Source organism: Gobio gobio (genome assembly GCF_949357685.1).
Source record: "Gobio gobio genome assembly, chromosome: 20".
Lineage (NCBI taxonomy): Eukaryota > Metazoa > Chordata > Actinopteri > Cypriniformes > Gobionidae > Gobio > Gobio gobio.
Window position 1 is genome coordinate 33,016,834 of NC_137113.1, and position 22,420 is coordinate 33,039,253.

The 22,420-nt window shown below is 39.6% G+C and overlaps 1 protein-coding gene across 4 annotated transcripts in view; it reads left to right on the forward strand.

Annotated features, from left to right (window-relative positions):
- The window catches only part of adam11 (ADAM metallopeptidase domain 11), a 54,454-nt gene that overhangs the window by 13,523 nt on the left and 18,511 nt on the right, over window positions 1–22,420 (forward strand). For all 4 annotated transcript variants that reach the window (XM_079846259.1, XM_079846258.1, XM_079846257.1 and 1 more), the window contains exons 7-17: window positions 989–1,049; window positions 1,360–1,466; window positions 11,980–12,054; window positions 12,154–12,225; window positions 12,332–12,498; window positions 13,905–13,989; window positions 16,102–16,192; window positions 16,282–16,333; window positions 17,475–17,574; window positions 19,173–19,244; window positions 19,417–19,509. In XM_079846259.1, coding sequence (XP_079702385.1) covers window positions 989–1,049; window positions 1,360–1,466; window positions 11,980–12,054; window positions 12,154–12,225; window positions 12,332–12,498; window positions 13,905–13,989; window positions 16,102–16,192; window positions 16,282–16,333; window positions 17,475–17,574; window positions 19,173–19,244; window positions 19,417–19,509 — 975 coding nt within the window. The remainder of the gene's footprint in view (window positions 1–988; window positions 1,050–1,359; window positions 1,467–11,979; window positions 12,055–12,153; window positions 12,226–12,331; window positions 12,499–13,904; window positions 13,990–16,101; window positions 16,193–16,281; window positions 16,334–17,474; window positions 17,575–19,172; window positions 19,245–19,416; window positions 19,510–22,420) is intronic.

Consider the following 22,420-nt stretch of genomic DNA (forward strand, 5'->3'; position numbering starts at 1 on the left):
TAGTTATAAAGTGTAATTTGTGATTCTGAGAATCCATGTAAAACAAATGAATGCTAATAAAACAATGTGGTAAACATGAAAAAAGCTGCATCTACCAATTTGGAAATTGAACACTAGGACATTGAGGATACAAGGCAGGCACATTGCATAAACGTCCACCCATGAGGTACTCCACCACCACAAAAAACACCCCCAAAAAACACCATAACTCAGCAACAATTTCAACAAGGAAGTTGAAATTTACATGCATTTTCTATGTCAGGCGATGTGCTTACATTCTAACTTAGCAGCTAGTAAATGTTTCAACAGGCTGAAGCGGGTGATTTTAATGAAATTTGCATGTAGAGGGCATGTAGATGACGTACCAAATTTGGATGAAAATCGGCCACAAGGTGATGCTTTAAAAAGTAAATTTACATTTTAGGTAGTATCTCTGGACCGTGCCAGCAAGAATATTTCCCCAGAATATTGAACTTATCTTAGCCTTTGACTAATTAATGGGACAATTGGCTTGTATGACAAAACATTACCCATTTTTATTAATTTAATCAAATTATGTTTTTGGATGTGGCCCATAATGACTCATTGTCATTTTTGTGAGTGCAACATCAAAAATTCATTTGCACATTGAACAGGACATAGAGGAAACATTTCAAATGTTCCCCATTTCTATAACTCTAATGATAATGATTTAAACTGTGTTGACATTTACCAATAATTTCAATGGTTCAACAGCATCAGCAGCTTGTTTTCTTTTAAATATGTCAATTTTATCCATTATCTTACTTTACTACTTCACAATTGCTTAGGCCCCAGTAATTGTCGATTGCGGCTATGTGAAACCTACAGGAATATCCCGTCATGTGACTAATGTCAAGAGAAATGTTGCATGCAGTATTTATGAAGGTTCCATGGGTGACTATGTACAGTAATGCACTTTCTGTTCTTAATGTCAGATTAACAAGACTTCCATGATTCTGTCACACAGGATTCAAATATTCATGCTGTATACAAAATGGCAGACATCCGGCTGACGCCACATTCCTCAGGTAAGACAATCCTCTTACATGCAAATAAAATGACCTTAATGTCATTCTAAAATCATATGAGTAAGACATATGCAGTCACTGTCTTATATGACCTATCCTCAAGTGTTTCCCCCCCCCCCAGCATTCAGACTGTGTCTGCTTTTACGTCCTTCCTGATCTCTCTCTTTCTCCGTCTGCTGCATATTGATTTTTTGCATGGATCATTTTTCAGTAATACACATCTTTATCGATCCACGGAAAGCTGACGAGTGGAAACTTTTTGTTTGGGATGGTTTTCATCCGTATTGCCCTATGGCTTCTTCTCTTACAGGAAGCACCAGGAACAGCAGTGACTCCGACCTTAACAATGACTATCCCGTTTCTATGGAGACAAATGAGCCGGAGCTCACAGATGGGCTGAGACGGGCAAAAAGACAGGTGAGAGTTTTTATTTTTGACATCAGTTGATTTATGAACTGATCTATATTTTTCTTGAAGATTAGTCATGCATAACGAGCTGCCAAAAAGGGCATCCAGAAATCGGTTTTAACTGAGGGAGAGCCGCGATGATGGTTTTGTAACTGTGGCCCTGCATAGACGTACCAGATTAGAAATTCTGGTCTCATGCTATATTAGGTATCTTTCACTACAAATGCATTTCAACTAACCGATCAAAAGTGTGGAATAATTAAGATTTTTTTTTAATTGTTTTTTTTTTATTTTCTTCAAAGTCCCTTCTGCTCAACAATGCTGCATTTATTTGATCAAAAATACAGTAAAACAATAATATTGTGAAATATAATTACAATTTAAAGTAACTGTTTTCTATTTTAATATATTTAAAAATTAAAGTTATTCCTGTGACAGCTTAGTTTTCAGCAGTCATTACTTCAGTGTTGCATGATCCTTCATAAATCATTTTAATGTGCTGATTCCGTGCTCACAAAATATTTAGTATTATCAGTTTTTATTTTTTATTTATTTATACACTACCAAACTCGCACCTGGGACTACATAAAATGATGGGACCTCAATTGATTTGGTAAAATATTACTGGTGCGATATGACTGATGGGTAAATTTCCTTCTGCACTTCCTGTGAAGTGATGTATTGATGTACCCTTATTCCCTATGTCATTCGTAGTTCCTTTTGAACTGAAAATACATGCTCCCTTTGGATCAAAATCTCACTTAAGATGGCAGAAATAAATATTTAATAGGAAACACACGCAAATATCAGTGGACAGGCTGTCGATCCATTAAGCAATCAGCAGTTTCCTCACAAAAGTTATTTATTCAGCGCACTGAAGCCTCTTCAGTTAACGTAATAAATGAATGTAGCATTTATTTTTAAATATTTAAACAGTAGTCTGATCATTTGCAAATATATTGTTGAATGGCTATAATTAGTCATTTTAGCCTCAGCATTTAAAAAAATAGACTGTTGGTACTGACAATATCACTAGTAAAAAGATGCCATTCAACAAATTTTAAATGTTGATTTTACATTAATTTGCATTAAATGTGTACATATACACTATATTGCCAAAAGTTTTGGGACGCCTGCCTTTACATGCACATTAACTTTAATGACACCCCATTCTTAATCCGTAGGGTTTAATATGAAGTTGGCCCAGTAACAGTTTGAACTTTTCTGGGAAGGCTTTCCACAAGGTTTAGGAGTGTGTTTATGGGAATTTTTGACCATTCTTCTGGAAGCGCATTTGTGAGGTCAGGCACTGATGTTGGACGAGAAAGCCTGGCTCGCAGTCTCCACTCTAATTCATCCCAAAAGTGTTCTATCGGGTCGAGGTCAGGACTTCATCAATCACTCATCCATGTCTTTATGGACCTTGTTTGTGCACTGGTGCACAGTCGTGTTGGAACAGGAAGGGGCCATCCCCAAACTGTCCCACAAAGTTGGGAGCATAAAATTGTCCAAAATGTCTTGGTATTGCTGAAGCATTAAGAGTTCTTTTCATCTAAGGGGCCGAGCCCAAAACCTGAAAAAACAACCCCCACACCATAATCCCCCCTCCACCAAACTTTACACTTGGCACAATGCAGTCAGGCAAGTACCGTTCTCCTGGCAACCGCCAAACCCATCCATCGGCTTGTTTTGTTTCAGCATGATTTGTCACTCTAGAGAACACGTCTCCACTGCTCTAGAATCCAGTGGTGACGTGCTTTATAACACTGCATCCGAGGCTTTGCATTGTGCTTGGTGATGTAAGGCAGCTGTACAGCTGCTCGGCCATGGAAACCCATTCCATGAAGCTCTCTATGCACTGTTCTTGAGCTAATCTGAAGGCCACACAAAGTTTTGAGGTCTGTAGCTATTGACTCTGCAGAAGGTTGGCAACTTCTGCGCACTGTGTGCCTCAGCATGCACTGACCCCACTCTATGATTTTACTTGGCCTACCACTTTGTGGCTGAGTTGCTGTTGTTCCCAATTGCTTCCACTTTGCTTTAATACCACTAACAGTTGACCGTGGAATATTTAGTAGTGAGTACATTTCATGAATGGACTTATTGTACAGGTGGCAACCAATCACGGTACCAAGCTTGAATTCACTGAGCTCCTGAGTGACCCATTCTTTCACAAATGTTTGTAGAAGCAGTCTGCATGCCTAGGTACTTGATTTTATACACCTTTGGCCATGGAAGTGATTGGAACTCAATTAATTGAATTCAATGATTTGGAGGGGTGTCCCAATACTTTTGGCAATATAGTGTATTTATGTACACACATTAAAATATGGGTGCAATTGATTAGGATTAATCCCAGAAATGTATGAGTCACAAATTACTAAATTATAACTCACTTTCAAACTTGACAGTCACTCCGACTCAAATTGATCCAGAATCTTGGAGTAGCTATATTATCATATGATGCCTAATGATGTCGGATTTTGCTAACTCACAACTAGCTGTCTTTTGCTGAATATATTTTGCTTGCAATATATTTATGGCTTGATTACATCAGTATTTGATCTGGCTCATGTAACAGTGGTCTGGTTGCAGTAGCTGTACACTGATACTGTGACAGGCAGGGTTTGACACTCTTTTCCACTCACCAGTCAATTTTGCTTCAAAATTTTTGTTACCAGACTTTCAGAACTTGAACTAGCCAAAACTAAAATATAAAAAATTAACAAAATTATCAAAGCCACAGTTTTTATATAAATATAGAACAATCAGGTTCAACAATCAGAATTGTTTCTCATTGGATCATTTTTACGATAGTTAGTTGTAACTGAATCCTGCCTGTCGCAAAATTTTCTCATAATTCTTATTTTGTTGTAAACTCCAAACATAGCTCACTCCAAAATTAATGTTTAATAGTAAACACACTGAAGATTAACATGCAAGCTGTCACTTCAAAAAGTATTCAGCTGTTTCCAGGTGTGGACTAGGACTAAAAAGTACCAGAAGCATCGGAATACAGAAACTTTGTTTTGCTAATATTGGAGGCTCATCCTCCTAGGAGAGGGGCTGTGATGCCGAAGGCATGCAAAGTGATAAAACATAATCATAACCTGGAAAATTGGCTAGTGAGTTGATTCAAACCTGTCCTGGAGGACCCCTAACACAGCATATTTTGTGTCTCCTTATATCTGACACATCCAATTCAGGTCTTTCAGTTTTTACTTATGAGCTGATGAGTTGAATCAGGTGTGTTAGATGAGAGAGACATACAAAATGTGTAGTGTTGGGGGTCCTCCAGGACAGGTTTGAAAACCCGATGTGTTTGACAAACAATCCAAAGAGCAACACGAGTATCACGTCGAGAGACCAGCAGCATGTCTTAACCAGAGCAGTCCAAAAGCCAGACAGAGCTGGAGAGTGAGAGAGCATCCACCAAAAAGTAGGTTTGGGCAGAGCACCAGACAAGACAAAACACAATTCGACCTTGACTTGACTATACTCAATGAAACAGAGAAAGAGAGAAACTAGGTAAATGCAGCCTAGAATTGTTCAGTTCGAAACGCCAGATCTGTGTCCAACATGTGTAGACACTCTGTGAACAGACTGTGGGCGATCAGTGGGTGTGACATCTGAAGCTGAGACTAGCCTGTTAAAGGGTCATGAAATCACCCGGCCTATTTTAGCACAGAAAATGTATGTCTTAGATTTGAAAAAGGCTAAGCTGTGGAAAGGTGGGATAGTAGAGGGTGGGAAGAGGAGAGAAGGTCACACAAGAATCAATAAAACACAGAACTACAGAACTCACTGAATATACAGATGAATGAATATTACAATTTGAGTGGAGACAAAAACAACAGTTGGGGGCACTTTGCTGTATTTTACAAATATAACTGTATGGTTGGGGTTGTGTAATATGGCAAAAACTATCAATTACAATAATCTTTTTGTGCTGGTACCATTGTGGTCAGCTGACTCCTGAAGCGTTTCATTTTCTTCATATTCTGTGCAGTGTACAGTTCACAGCAGTGACAGAAATTAACTTTTTCCATTTTGGAGCGATATATGCCACCTTAAATTGATATCCAATGGCATTTTTACCTATTAAGGGTATTTCTTCTAACTTTATTAGATGTACATCTTTTAAGACACTATAGGCTGTTACCAGTCAAGGTAAATCGGTATCCAAAATCCATTTGTACACTGCAGAATTGGCAAAGAAGCTGAATCTAAAGTAGCATTTAGATATATTTACACTGCATTTACAATTGCATAATGATACTATGAGATTCATGTTTTAAAATTACTGTTATGAATATTGAAATATGAAATTATTAAAAAATATTCTTTAATATGAAGATAAACCCACCAGGTGGCAAGTCACTGTCTTAATGATGAGTCGTTGAGTCATTAATTCCACCCATTTGTTCAAACAGCTGATTCATTCAGGAACAAAGCAAGTGACTGTATTGATAAATGGATAAACAAATGTATAAAAATAAGAAAGTTGGAATAATTGGATTGGTGTGCACATCCTTGAACTAATACTTAGTTGAAGCACCCTTTGATTTTATTACATCACTTAATGTCACTGGATAGGAGTCTATCAGCTTGGCTCATCTTTATTAGAGAACATTTTTCTCACTCTTTCTTTGCAAAAACCTTCCAGATTTGTTCAATTGCGAGGGCATCTCCTGTGCACGGCACTCTTCAGGTCCCCTCACAGATTGACTAAAAGATTCAGGTCTAAACTCTTGCTAGGCCACTCCAAAACATTCATCTTCTTTGCTGAAGCCATTCTTTTGTGAATTTAGATCATTGTCATGCTAAATGTTGAAAGTTCTCTTCATTCTCTTCTGCTTTCTAGCAGACACTAGAAGGTCCTGTGCCAAAATTGACTGGTACTTGTTGCTATTCATGATTCCCTAAAACTTAACTAAAGCTCCAGTTCCAGGTGAAGAAAAGCAACCCCAAAGCATGATGTTGCACCACCATGCTTCACCAGGGGTATGGTGTTCTTTTGCTGATGTGCTGTGATGTTTTTGTGCCGAACATACCTTTTACAATTTTGGCCAAAAAATTCGTACTTGGTCTCATCAGACCATAACACTTTTTTTCCACATGATAAGGTAAGTTGTTAAGCGGAGTTTGAGCCGGTTTTTAGTCAGAAGAGGCTTGTGTCTTGCCATAGCCAAGACAGACTGAGAATATGGGAGATAGCTGTCACATGTAGGGCGCAACCAGTAATTGGCAGTAATAGCTGCAACTATTTTAGTGTTTCTGTATGACTCTTGACAGCCTCCCTGACCAGTTTTCTCTTTGTCTTATTTTGTCTAATTTTGGAGGGTCGACCCTGTTCTTGGTTACATTTTATTTTACAGTACGTGTACTTACAGTGCACGTACCCAAGAATGTACTGGTAATCTAAGGTAACTAAATGGGTTAAGGTTAGGTTTAGTGGTAGGTTCAGGGTTAGTACCTAGTTATAACCCAGTAATTGTAATTGCTATAATAAGTACATAGTATGTACATTCGGAACAGGACTGTCAAATAAGGTGCTACCCTGTTCTTGATAATCTTGTTCTTTCTCCACTTGTATCAACTGTCTTTTCTGTTTTCCATGGCATATCTAATCGCTTGGAAATTTTTGTAGCCCTCATCTGAGTAATACTTTTCAACAATGAGATTCTTAAGATCTTTGTGGCCATGGCTCTTGTCACTTTTTTACTGATCAGATGTCCAATTTGTTAAAATGGTTCCATTTACACTTAACATAAATGTAAATGTAAAAATGTAAATCCAGTCTTAAATTCCCGCACTATATGCAAATTCCAGGTGGATGCTGCACATTGGTGGAAGTTGAAGAGATTCCCCCCTTCCAAATGTAAAGCACTTTGAGTGCAGAGAAAAGCACTTCATAAATGTAACAAATTATTATTATTAAAGCGAAATAAGCACTCGTACACTCTCAGAAAAAAAAAGGTACAAAAGCTGTCACTGTGGCTCTAACCTTTCAAAAGGTACACCGTTGTATCTAAAGAATGCATATTAATACCTAAATGGTACATATCAGAAACTTTTTAAAGGTTACCATGATTTTTTTCTCAGAATGTAAGATAATTTAGTCTCACTTCTTTTTAATGAAGATGACTGTGTTGAGCTTTAGGACTGTGATGCCAAACTTTCAGTTTAATTTGTGTCAGTTTGCGTGTCAGTTTTCTAAAGAGATAGTCTACTCATCTGCGGCGGCCCATATTTGTGGTGATGCATGTTGCAGTAGCATTGTGGTAGACTATCTGGCTACCAGGAGCTGGTATAACATGCTCTCACAGCTTTGTTTTTATTAACCTTTTTTAGGAGGAGTAAAATTAAAGGCCAATTTACACCGCACAGACAAATGTCAACAAACACGTTTGTTGGGTTTTGTCAGATCAGTTTGTTACCCCTGTCAGCATCTGTTGCCGTTGGTCGGGGTTTGTTTTCACCTGACTGAACATGTTCAATCAGCATTTGGCGGTGTCTGTTGGAGCAGTGTAAACATGACAGTTATTTTTCATATGCACTAAATTGCACATGAACTTGAATGACATCCCATTCTTAATCCGTAGGGTTTAATGTGGAGTTGGCCCACCCTTTGCAGCTATAACTCTTCTGGGAAGGCTTTCCACAAGGTTTAGGAGTGTGTTTATGGGAATTTTTGACAATTCTTCTAGAAGCGCATTTGTGAGGTCAGGCACTGATGTTGGACGAGAAGGTCTGGCTCGCAGTCTCCGCTCTAATTCATCCCAAAGGTGTTCTATCGGGTTGATGTCAGGACTCTGTGCAGGCCAGTCATGTTCCTCCACACCAAACTCGCTCATCTTTATGGAAGTTGTTTTGTGCACAGATGCGCAGTCATGTTGGAACAGGAAGGGGCCATCCCCAAACTGATCCCACAAAGTTGAGAGCATGAAATTGTCCAAAATGTATTGGTATGCTGAAACATTAAGAGTTCCTTTCACTGGAACTAAGGGTCCAAGCCCAACTCCTGGAAACCCATTCCATGAAACTCTCTACGAACTGTTCTTGAGCTAATCTGAAGGCCACACAAAGTTTGGAGGTCTTTAGCTATTGACTCTGCAAAAAAGTTGCCAACTTCTGCGCACTGTGCGACTTAGCATGCACTGAACCCGCTCTGTGATTTTATGTGGCATACCACTATGGTGGCCGATTTAGTCCAAGATTAACATGGCTTCCAGTTCGACCTCGTCCACATTCGACACGGTGCCTGTGGGATATTCTGTGCGCAGTGGGATGGTTGGAACTCAACTGGCCTAATTATTCGGCTAGAAAGAACTGCAGCTAATCCAGAGTGAACTTTGATGATAGTAATGTTTATTCAGTCATCCAATTGCAAGGCATAAACAGGTTTGCGTGGATATGTACATAAATGTGGTTTTTGTGAGAGAACAAATAAGGATGGTAAATATATACATACACGGTTAAGAACTGTATAACTATACTTCTAAGTTACATTTGTATAATGTAACCGTAAACCAGAGCTTATTGTACCATATATAGGCGCTAAATGCAGCTGCATTAAAAGGAGCGGAGCTGCCGCTGCCGCTGCTAGCAAGCGGTGTCCGGTTTCAAAAGTGTGTGCGCCGCTTTAACGTTAGCACTGCAGTGCGCTCTGTATAACAATTGTTATATGTAATCGCGGCAGCGCGACTCCGGCGAGTGACGCGTCAGAGAGAGTCCCTCAGAGCAGCAACGGTCACGTGATCTCTGTCACGGAGGACGAGGTTCGGAGGGCACTCAAACGTGTGGATGTCAGGAAAGCTGCTGGGCCGGATGGTATTTCAGGTCGTGTTCTGCGGTCCTGTGCTGATCAGCTCGCAGGGCTCTTTACATCCATATTCAACGAGTCCCTTGCTACATCTGTTGTCCCCACCTCCTTCAAACGATCCTCCATCATCCCTGTACCTAAGATCAGTAAACCCTCTTGCCTAAATGACTATCGTCCAGTGGCTCTCACATCTTTAGTCATGAAGGTCTTTGAGAGACTCATTAAAAACAACATTTGCTCCTCCATTCCTGACACTTTGGACCCTCTTCAGTTTGCCTATCGTCCCAATAGATCGACTGAAGATGCCATTTCTCACGTCCTTCACTCCTGCCTCACTCACATCGACAGCAAAAGTGGGAACTATGTCAGGTTGCTATTTATTGACTATAGCTCAGCCTTTAACACCATAGTTCCCATTAAGCTAACACACAAACTCCTGGATCTAGGCCTGAATTCTTCTCTCTGCCTCTGGATTGAAGATTTCCTCACTGGCAGACCCCAGGCGGTGAGAGTAGGCCAGTTCACCTCCACCTCCATCACCCTGAGTGTTGGAGCTCCACAGGGCTGTGTGCTGAGTCCCCTGCTCTACTCTCTCTACACCCATGACTGTTTGTCCACACACAGCTCCACCTCCATCATCAAGTTTGCTGATGATACTGTTGTCCTGGGTCTCATCTCCAACAACAATGAGACGGCATACTTGGACGAAGTGGAGCAACTGACATCATGGTGCCAGGACAACTGTCTCTCTCTGAATGTTAACAAGACCAAAGAACTGATTGTGGACTTCAGGAAGAGACAGCATCGGTCATACTCCCCTCTCATGATCAGCGGGTCACCGGTAGAGAGAGTGAGCAGCTTCAAATACCTGGGTGTGAACATCTCCGAGGATCTGACCTGGACTACACACATCCAGACACAGGTGAAAAAAGCCAGGCAAAGACTGTACCACCTGCGCCAGCTGAGGAAATTCAGGGTTTCACCAGCCATCCTGAAAACTTTCTATCGAGGGGCGATAGAAAGTGTCCTGACTCAGTGCATCACAGCGTGGTACGGGAACAGCACCAGTCACGACTGCAAAGCCCTGCAAAGAGTGGTGCGCTTATCCGAGCGCATCTCAGGCTCAGCTCTCCCGTCTCTGCAGGACATCTACACCAAACGCTGCAGAGGTAGAGCTACTAAAATCATCAGAGACATTAATCACCCTGCAAACTCTCACTTCACCCTGCTGCCATCTGGTAAGCGCTTCCGTAGCCTGATGGCAAAGACTGAAAGACTCAGGAGGAGTTTCTTCCCCCAGGCCATCAGACTCCTGAACTCAGTCACGTGACTCACTTCACCCCCGCACACGCATAAACATACGGTCTTTCAACATTAACATCCACATACTGCAATTGCACTGCACTTTACTTTACGTCCCTATTGTTACTGCGTAACAACCTGTAATAAACCTTGCACATTATACTTCTTTATATATACATATTATATATTTTATGTTAACCACTTATTTTTAAGTCTACAGTTTATCTCACTTATCATCCACATATTTTTTATATTTTTATTTTTATCTTATTTCCTATTTTTATCTTTTACTTGATTTATTTATAATTCTACTTATGTTAATACTTTTTATTCTAACTTTATTCTATTTCTATTTAATTTCTTGTAACTGTTATTTGCACTGTCCATGGAGCGGACCTGTTTACATTTCACTGCCAGTTGTATATTGTGTATATAACTGTGTATGTGACAAATAAAACTCTTGAATCTTGAATCTTGAATCTTGTTAATATGCCGATCAGACCTGATACATATTTCCATCAACATACATTACAAGCAAATATTTTCTATAAACGAATAAACATTGTTGATAACAAAATAACTGAATGATTATTCAAATAGGTGAGCATTACGCTATTGTATGTTGACAGAAAAATAATTCTGAGGTGACATCAACTGAATTACGCGATGACACACTCTGAAACACATCTACAATGACAATAACTATTATTACTTACGGAGTTATTAACGCACAGAAATACCACACAAGGAAAAACAGACTTTTGAGGAATAAACAAGCCAGGAAAACTCCGTATAACTCTGTTACTGGACACTGCTGAGATGAAAACTCTCTGCACATGCACCAGACAAGTCTGAACAAGTTGACGCAAGGAATTTTGTACAGTGCCATCGAGTATTAAAACCGGTTAAAACGCAAAAGGCGAAGCTTGAATTTACGGGTATGTCCCTCTTTGGCTAATGTACTTTCAAGGTGGAGGGGCAACATGGCGACCACCAGTGTTAGATCCCATTACCTTATGTATTTTCAATGGCATATTATAAACTTACGAGAATACTTTATTACTTGAAAGAAGTAAATATACATTAATGAACACATATATTTTTGAAAGAACTAAGTGTTTTTAGCTAAGAATAGACTAAAAAAGTTACACAGTGTAGCTTTAAATGTGTTAGAATGAGCTTATACGAATGAAATTTAAGAACATTACAATAGGAATTAATCAAATTAATTGATTTGTTTGATAAAAGAATCATAAGAGTTTCCATATTCCATATGTTGTGTACTTCAAACTTGCTGTATCATTGAACTGTGCACTAACATGTCATGTCACAATCTGTGATGTTGCGTCAACCCTTTAAACCCTTTAAACTGTGATTCCCTGTGGCTCCCTACAGGTTCGGAGGGGTCCGCGCACAGTTCAGAGTGAAACAAAGTATGTAGAGTTACTGGTGGTCAATGATTATGAACTGGTAAGATCTGAAAATAGTTTATTTCTTTAATAGTTATTCTTTTCTGTATTTCTTTTTGCATGTGGTGTGTAACATTTGTCTTGATTATTCTCTCTGTAGTTTGTACAAATGCGAAGATCGGCCTCTCAGACGAGAAACTTTGCCAAAGCTGTAGTGAACATGGCTGATGCTGTACGTCCTGAAGTTTGACAGGCACATTCACAATTTTTCTCATGATGTTTTCCTTGAGTAAGTACTGTAGCAATTTTTATGCTTAAAACATCCTATTAAATTCCAGATTTACAAGGAGCAGCTGAACACTAGAATAGTGCTTGTCGCCATGGAGACATGGTCAACTCAGAACATGGTTTCTGTTGGTGACGATCCATTGGTGACCCTGCGTGACTTTATGAAATACAGGAAGGAGAATATCAAAGAGAAGAGTGACGCAGCTCACCTGCTCTCGTATGTTATGCTTCCTTCTTCATATAGACGACACACTCACACATTTAAAACATGCAATATATATTGAATGTAAATATCCATTCAATATAATTAAAGCCCCATGAAATAAACTTTAAAGGGCACCTATTAAGCCCCTTTTGCTAAATGTAATATAAGTCTCAGGTATCCACAAGGTGTGTCTGTGAAGTTTCAGATCAAAATTCCTAACAGATCATTCAATATACCATTTTGAAAATGCCAATTTTGGGGTTTGAGAAAAATGAGCTGTTTTGTGTGTGTCTCCTTTAAATGCAAATGAGCTGCTGCTCCCCACCCCAGAGGGCGGAGCCTTCACAGCTTGTGAATACGCAAATGAAAACATGATACATCTGTTTGGTTATGATCATCTCTATCGCAGACACACTCATGTGACATTGCAGTTCTTCATCATCATGACATTTTATCATCTGCATGCGTTTTAAAGCCTTATCACTCTCAAGTTGAGCACACACACCGACACATGAACACAGAGAGCTGGATGTCGGTGCGTCCGTGAGTATAACTACTAGACTAGTTATTTTTCATGTGTTATTGCGATTAAACTGTCAAATGCACACAAGATTATGTCAGAAACACACAAAGTTCACATGAAAACAGTTGGTTATGTCTGTTCACGTATGCAGCAAATACAGAAATCCTGTGTATATTAGATCTGTGTACTAAAGTGAAAGCAGTATAATATACAGTACCTACTGATATATCAGCTGTTAATATGAATCAAACAACAAAAGATAAACAAAAAATCACTCACTGCTCTTTACTTGAACACTTTAGTAGCTTTAATAAGAACACATTTCTTACTTAAATGCTGCTGTTAAATGCTCTGGCGAGGGGATAAACATGGCGGACTTAGTACAGCTTGCTGAGGGCGGGGTCTTTGCTAATATGGCAGTGTCCATCAACACTCATGGGCGGGGCCTGTAAAATGTGATGTCACTTTGCCAGAAATCTGAAAACGGCTTGTTCTGAGACACTGCTTATGATTTATGGGGATTAAAAAAAAGTAGTGGTTGGATTTTTACCATTATAGGGTGGTTGTGTACACACACTGCCAACACACATTTTATGTTCAAACACCATGTAAAAGTGAATTTTGCATAATAGGTGCCCTTTAACTGAAAATATGTCATTGTCTCCTGGCATCTACACATTTTTGTCTAATAAAATGCTCTTTTGAGAATATCCTCATTTGGAAATGCAAGAAATTTTAGTTTGAAACCATTTCATGGGGCCTTATGTAACACATTTGCATCACAACAGTGAAATTGCAATTTAATATTGCATATGACTTTCGTGATAACCAACTCTGTAAGAAGTTCAAAACCACTTTTGGAAGGTACAAATTCTGTGTATTATTTGATCTGTAGGGGACGCACATTTCAGAGCAGTCGTAGTGGCACTGCCTATATCGAGGGGATCTGCTCACCAACACGAGGAGGAGGAGTCAATGAGGTGAGAGCTACTTTTGCTAAAACTTTATTTCAATTGTTCACTTTAGACATTCTACGAACTATATGTAACTTTGAAACTACATGTCAGCAACCAATCATTAGAGTTTTAGTAGACTGTCTGCTTAAAGGTTTTTTCATAAACACCATGGTTTTTCATAAACACTTTTTGTTATACTAGTTAAAACACTTTTCACATCCTAATAGCAATCAATAATAGAAGTGATCTAAATATAAAAAAAATTACATATATCTTCTGTGGGAGTCTCAGGACCAAAAAATCTTCGTCCAATCATTGCATTCGGTCCAAATGCAATGATAGGATGTCCTACCTGCCCGTTAAACTATGTATTCCATAAAGGCAGCATGAGCGGCAAGAGACCAGCGTTATAAATATGCGATGGGTGTTGTTGCGCCATGCCCAAACTCAGGATTCATATCTGAAGCCAGTGCTTATGTAGTCTCCCATGCATCAACCCAAACAGAGCAACCGTAAAAAGGGATGCCATCTGAAATTGTTTCAGTGGGACTGCAGTTTTCTGTCTGACTAACTTCACATAGATCCGCCCCGACTGGAATGTGGATCCAACTCCACACTGAGAAAATGAGAGTTCTGCAAGGAGAGCTTGCTTCTTCCCAGTTGACCCAACCTGGCTGAGGTGTTCTAAGCATCAGCCCCCCTCCATAGATCTCTACCCGGGAGGCACCAAGGAACAACAGTTCTTTCGAACTACCTGTGGTGGGTGTTTTGTGGTGGGGAGGAGCTGGCATTGTGTCCTTACAGACACTTACTTTGCTCTGGAGGCCTTAAATGCGTGGCAGTCACGCAATGAGGCGTTAGGCTTACCAGCACTTAACTGTGTCATAACCATCATGAATGCTTTAAAGCCTGTATGGGGTTCTCTGCGCTGTATGATGTCTAGGTGGCTTCACTGAGGAAGGACTTTGGTGGCGGGCAGATGGATGTGGGACCTTGGTGGCCTCCTATTTAGGCTGGTGGTCAGGTCGTACTGCAATATTCTGTTGCCTCCATCTGTTTCTCTCACCACCGTTGCTAGAAAAAGTCCTCCATGGTGTCACAGAATATGTCCCTTTCTGAAGATGAAGCACTGAGAAAGCATGCTTCCTCCAGGTGGCAGCATCCCACAGGCACAAGAGACCACAATCGCTTGCTCAACCAGGGAACAACGGAGTAATCCCTGGCTGACACTCTGTCGAGGGTAGTGAGGGCAGAAGAACCTGCAAAGCGTGTTCTGGTAGTAAAAAGATACTTCCTACGATTCCATGAGCTCCTCGTGCACCTCCGAGAAGAAAGGTACTGGTGGGTGGGGGCGTGTGCAGTGTGCAGTGTTCCAAGACCAAAATCATCTAACCGCGAATGCTCAGGACAGGAGGAATCCACTCAAGCCCAATGCTCGTGGTCCGGGCAAGCAGAGCTGCCATATCAGCGTCAGACTTTTGGTGGGGCCCAGATGACTTCCACGTCAGAGTCAAAACTCACCTTCCGATGCTGAAATTACCTTCTCCTGAGTACCGAATGAGAAACCACTTAACCCATCCGTGAACTTGATCAGGAGAGACAAGTGTGCTGAGGAATGGAAGGTACCCTAAGGTCGCCCTAAGCACTTGCCACTGAGGCCTTGTGCACGGTTGCAGAAGGACCAGAACCAGGAGCAACCAAGATGACGTCCTGCTTTAGAAAAGCATTGGAAAAAGCATATTTAAAGTATCTCTCTTGCACTTATTTGTGTGTATGGAAGAAAGAACATTTGATATGCACTGGGGTAATCAAACAAATCTTCTAGGCAGAGGTGAATGGAGTGGCATGCAAATTCCACTCTGCAGTTCTCATTGGCCCTTTCTGAAGTATCAGAGGTGTTTGGGTCTCCCAAGTGCGACCCCAAGTGAGTGACAGATAGGGAGCCCTACTTTTTTACTACACATTACTGATGTTACTGTGCCTGATTTATCAGTGCATTTATTCCAAAAAAAAAGTTTGCCTTCATAATCAAATAAGTGACTGCAAACTCACTTTTAGATTAGAAGACTGTAAGTTGCTTTGCATTAAAGCATCTACTAAATGAGTTCTAACATACCATCTGTGTGTTTATGTCAGTACGGAAATGTGGGACCCATGGCTATCACATTATGTCAGAGTTTAGGACAGAACCTTGGAATGATGTGGAACAAAGACCGTGCCACTGCAGGTAACCATCCTTCCACTCCTGACAAAATATAAACAAAAAATAGGACTGCTGTTTTAATGTGTGTGTGTGTGTGTGTGTGTGTGTGGTAGGAGACTGTAGATGTCCAGATCCATGGTTAGGCTGCATCATGGAAGATACGGGGTGAGTCAAGTTTTTGGGTCTTTGTGTTAGTGCATTTTTATTGCAACATTCAAGCCAGAAACGTTATGCAAGTGCGCAAGCTCAGTCACAAATGTTTGGCAAATGGATTACAGGCACGAGGCCTTATTGAATATAATGTGAATTCTTGTTAGAGTTAATGGAATTTTTTAATGGAATTATGTATTCAATCTTCATTAATTCAAATTCACTTCAAATTTAGAAATTTTATTGAAATTTTAAAGCATTCTCAATTAATTTCGGAATTGCATACAACCTTGCTTCTTGCTTTATTCTAATCTTAGTAGATTTGGTGATAGATTTGGTAATTTGACATCAATTTTACTTTTACTAAGTTGCAATTAAGATTGCAAGCTAACTTGCTCTGTAAGATTCTTTTTAAACTTGCACAATGGAGATTATTTTTCAAGTCCACAACTGGTAGAGCATGGCACTAGCAATACTAGTCATAGATTTGATTCTAAGGATCACTCATAATGTATACCTTGAATGTTGTCTGGCTATCACCAGACCAAGTTCAATTTAAGATTGAACATTGGTCTGGGGAGTCTGCTATGCATTTTCTACTGCACAAGAGGCATGATAAATGAGCATAATTCAAATGACCTGGATAGTCCTTCAACCAATCAGACCACAAGAGGCATAATCAACGGGCAACGACCCATCGCTTCTCCATCCGTCATTGTGTTAAACCCGCCAATAGCGCGCCAGGTGGATAAGCCAGTCTATGATTGGTTCCCGCTAAAGTGTAACAGAAGCATTAGAAATGAATGTACAGGTTTTCAGACTGAGTTGCAGGGCGAAATCAAATCGCCGGCTGATCAGGCTGGGTTTACCCAGTCTACCTTGAATGGAATGTAAAGGCCAATTCACACTGCACCGACAGACACTGACCACTGGCGACAGTCACCAGATTACAGTATGTCACTTTTTTAAGACCTGACAAACCGATTTTACATGTTTAATCTGCAAAATTAAGAGCCAACAGATGCCGACAGGGGTTTGGATAAAATTGTCTGTCAAATATAAATTACATTTTGCTTTTCCTTCTCAAATAGTTTTACACACTGTTTCTATGTAAGGGTAACTGAACAGTATTAACTGTATTATGTGATCCTGACAGATACTATCTACCCAGAAAGTTTTCACGGTGCAGTATAGAGGAGTACATTCAGTTCCTCCAGCAAGGAGGAGGGAGCTGCCTCTTCAATAAACCTAACAAGGTTTGTCTGGAACATCCACTAAAACATTTTTTTAATTCAATATAAAAATGATATATATATACAGTATATACACTCACCTAAAGGATCCTGATTTGTTTGCCTGATGGGACTGATTAGCTGTTATGACCTCTTGCCTGTTTTTGACTAATTTTTTGTGGATTATTCTAAAATAAAGCTGCGTTTGGATTCTCTACCTTCTGTCTTAGAGCAGTCCGTTGCAATTAGGAATAATATTCATAATGTTATGCCTGATCGGTGTATATATATCTTTGTGAAAGGCCAAGACATTTTACAACAGTAGTTTACCTGCGAAATTTATGCCACGGTGAATGCTGGGAATTGGAGCCCCACCCCACAGCACCACAGACATCGAACTGCCCTCTCTTAAGGCTCAGGTTCACTTCATTTTCCGCATTCCGCTCAATCTCGTGCACAGTTGAGCGCACAAGCTTTTCAAAGTATACTCCTTTGACCCTGAGCATGTAGAGACACATTCTAGTGGATCATCCCTTTAAGTGCTCAAATCACTTGCAAAACAAAGCACATGCTCTGTTGTCTTCTAACAAGTCTTTGTGGATACAAAAAACTGGCTGCATGCAGACCTGTGCACAGATATCAGCGAACTGTATTGATGACGAAATTGTCACCTGAACTGTCCGCAAGCCAGAGCAGAATGTGGACAAGGAAAATATACTTTAGGCTTTAGAGCTTAGCAATTCCACAATCCCATACATATACTTAGTACATGGTGTCCACTGCTGTAGGCTCACAAGGTCTTGGACCTCTATCAAGGGCTGCTTTTTCCAGAAGCACCCACAATCTACTTAGGCTAACAATGCTTCTGGGACACGCATCCATGGGCATGTGATAGTAACTTTCTGACTGCACTTAACGTTTTAGTTGTACATGGTAAACCATGCCTGAGATCCATTCAAAAAACTTCTCAAGGCTCCTACACTGGAAATTATCTCTGGGCAGTACACCAATACCATGCTTCGAAGGACAAAATCTTTCCTTTTAGTGAAAATTGTAGATTCTTTATGCTTGCTGGCAGAAGCCATGGACCACTCTGAGATGCTTTCAGAGTTGGAAGACTCTGCAAACTGTGCAGCTCCTCCAGTACTCTGAGTTGTTACTGGGAAGTGGGCCAGGGTCTCCAGTGGTGACCCACTCTGCACTTGGTCCCTTTTGGGATGTGTGGAGGACACAGCAGTAGACAAATTGTTCTGTATCCCGAAGGCACCAGAGTCAGTAAAAATGTACAATGGGATGTCAGATGATGTCACGGTATCTTAGACACTCCTGCTCTCACCGAGTCATGAACCTTGTAATGGCAAGTGCAAATTATGCAAAAATTTGTGCCACTTATGGCACATTGCATTCTTGGAAATGGAACCTCACCCTCAACAACACAGACATAATACATATACAAAGTAGCTTGTATTTAGCTGTGTAGCTTATAGTGTAATTAGCTCCTTTCTCTAAAGGATAACTTTTATGTTAATTAATAGTTAGCTTGATACATTTTTTGAGTAACTTGCTTAATACTGCATATTTCTAAGTATCTGGCAGTGACGTGATATTTTCTTTTGCTACAGTTGTTGGATCCTCCTGAATGTGGCAATGGTTTTGTGGAACAGGGAGAAGAATGTGACTGTGGCTCTCAAGTGGTGGGTGGCAACGCAAATTTCCTTTGAAAATCTAACAGAAATCATTCTCTGAGTATTTGTTAATTAAATCTGCACCCTGATTTAAAGTGTGTTAGTATAAAAGAACAGGAAGGTCATGGTTGCAATGCTTTGAAAAGCTAACGTTTGTTTTATTGGTTGTGCACTCTTGTAGGATTGCTCTCGTGCTGGGGGTGCATGCTGTAAAAAATGCACTTTGACCCATGATGCAATGTGTAGCAATGGACTCTGTTGTAGCCGTTGCAAGGTAAGTGGTGGTAGAAATGTTCACCCCAAAATGTGTTTTCTGTCATCATCTACTCACCCTTATGACATCACCAAGAGTTGTCAATTTCTTTTGGCAGTTGTCCTGCCTTTGGCCTAGGATACTGAGATAGGCTCCAGCCCTATGACCAAGGGTCCTCAGTATCTCAGTATAGGCCAAAGGCAGGGGTCCTTGGTCCTTGGTCCTTGCTTATTAAGCATCAAAAGTTGTCCATAATCAAGAGTGGATCTACCAGGGTGGCAACTGCCACCCTAAGAAAAACCATTGCCACCCCAGAATTTTCCCAGTATAAAATAAAAATGTAAGTAATGTTTCCTGTACTGCTTTTCAGCAGCAGCGCTTCAATTCAAGCCTATCACAAAAAAATGCCAATAAAACACGTCTACCTAGAAATTGGCCTACCGGGTTGCACATGGATGCAGTGCGCCCAAAGTAGTCAGCTTCATTAATAAATGACAACCGGTTCTTTGTGAGTCAAAAACACAGTGCAGCCCAATTACAAAATGGACAGTTTTTCTATTTGTTCATGAATTGGAGAATTAATGCTTCTTGGCTAACTCAGAGATCCTCTGAGAAATAATCCCATAGGATATGTCTAGGATTTTGTATTCTATGGCAAGCGGATTCCCCGACCACCTGCTCCACTTTCATTTATCATAAATAAATAAATCAGTAAGATCACAGAAACTAATAGCAGAGTTAGATCAGAAATGTATGCTGTCTTGTCTTAAAGCCAACTTGAAGTCTGGTTTAAAGCTGCAGTCTGTAACTTTTTTGGTTAACAATTTTGAGCAAGGACACAAGAAGACGTATTAAAGATACAGTATCTCCTTACCTTAGCACCATTCACAACGATATTCTTGTAAAAATGTGCTATAATTAGAGTGGTATGGTGGATTTCCGCAGGAAATTCAAGCATGTCTTTGCGTCATTACATCACATCTGTATACATAAAGAAAGAGTCCGGCTAGTAGTAGTAACGTACGTGAGGAGCAGACCGCATGTTCTACAGCGGATCATTTATAGCCTTTTTTCACAGCAGCTGGAGTAATTAAATTTATAATTTTGATGGTGGATTGTAATCCAGAAAGGCCCAAATGACATCATCAGTGACAACTGGAGATTCACCCGTATTCAAAAGCAAAAGAATAGACTGTACGGAAATTGAAATCTACAGATAACACCAATAAACACTAAATACACAGTCACGCAATGCTTATGTTGTTAACATTAACCATTTGAGAACAAAGTATAACAGTAATAATAATTAGCACAGTTTGATGTTATATGAGGGATCATTAGATTTAATCACAGTTGGTAGTGCGATTTATTGTAATGTTTTGTTCCCAAAAGTGGCAGACATGTTACTTGTTCAAATTACATTTTCCAAAGTTCTTATTTAGGTTATAAAAGACATAGAATCTGTGATTCTGAAGTACAGTATCCACACCGGTGTGGTGACTGACAGCAAGTCGCACATAAGCCTCAAAACATTAGATTCATCCACGCTGAGGAGCCATTTTTGCTGCTCTTAAACTTGCGATTTATATCCTCCAAGTAGCCTATGTAATATTAATAAAATAATGTGTCTCCTTTATGTAGTACACTGTAACAAATGCCAGAAATAGTATTTTGGACCATGTATATTCATATTCAAATTTCTGATTGTAACGGGGTTCGTAGATAAGGGGTTCTTATCTACGAACTTCAAATAGAAGGGGGGGGGGGGGGGGTTCTATTTGCATGTGTTTTCTTCAGTTGCAGCATGTTGAGCTCTCTCTTCCACCATAATAATCTATTCATGCTGCATTGCATGTTGGGTACCTTCAAAGTACATATTCACTTTTGAACTACAGTATGATATTGTATGTTTACAGTCATTTTTGTGTTTTCCAATAATGTAAATTCACAGTAAAACCATGTTTTTTACAGTACAATTGTAAAAACTTGACAAACATTTTCAGTAAAGTGCTGTAGATAATGAAATGTCAAAGAGTGCAGTTAGATACAAGAGAAGTCCTACTGTGAAATAACTGAAAATTATGCATTTATTACTCTGTAATATACTATAATTTCACGCTAACATTTTTAACAGTGTAATGATAAGCTCATGTTGATGTTTTTGATAACTAGCCAAAGTATGCCAGGAAGGGAAAAACGTGTTAATTGCGTTACATATTTTTAACGTTAAAAAAATTAATTAATAGTTCAAATTAACATATTATTTTTGACAGCCCTATAAATAATATATTGCCATGTATATTTACACAAATGCTTCGATTCTTTAAAATAACCAGAGTGATTTGTTTGAGATCAGGCTACACTGGCTGCACTAAAAAGAAGGTTTATTAGCATAATGTGTTTGGACTAGATTGGGTGCACTGCATGAGCCATTGAGAATATTTTCATTATAGTCATTATTTTCCAACACAATGTCTTTTCATCTCATCACACTGGAGCTCCACTACTGTAAATCAGTCCAAGAAACAGCTTACATTTATATTTTATACATTGGGATACCAATCTTCTCTTTTTTTGTCACCCAGTAGATCTGCCCCTGTATCAGTTGATCTGGTTCACAAAACAGCCTGAATGATTCATTCACATATCAGACTCTATTCAATTAGGTGAATTCATTATCCAGTCACAGTGGTTCTTGAGCTGTGCGTGCACTGGAGAGAAAGATTATCTGTGAATATCTTTTTTTTGTTTTTTCAACACAAAAATATTGTTTAGAATTTCTCTTATTGTGTTCCATAGAAGAAAGAAAGTCATGCAGGTTTGGAACAGCACAAGGGTGATTTTGTATTTTCAAAGGGACAAATCCCAAGTCAGCAGTCAACAATTTTGTTTTTGTAATTTATCGTCATTTATTTAGTATAGTTTTGCTGTG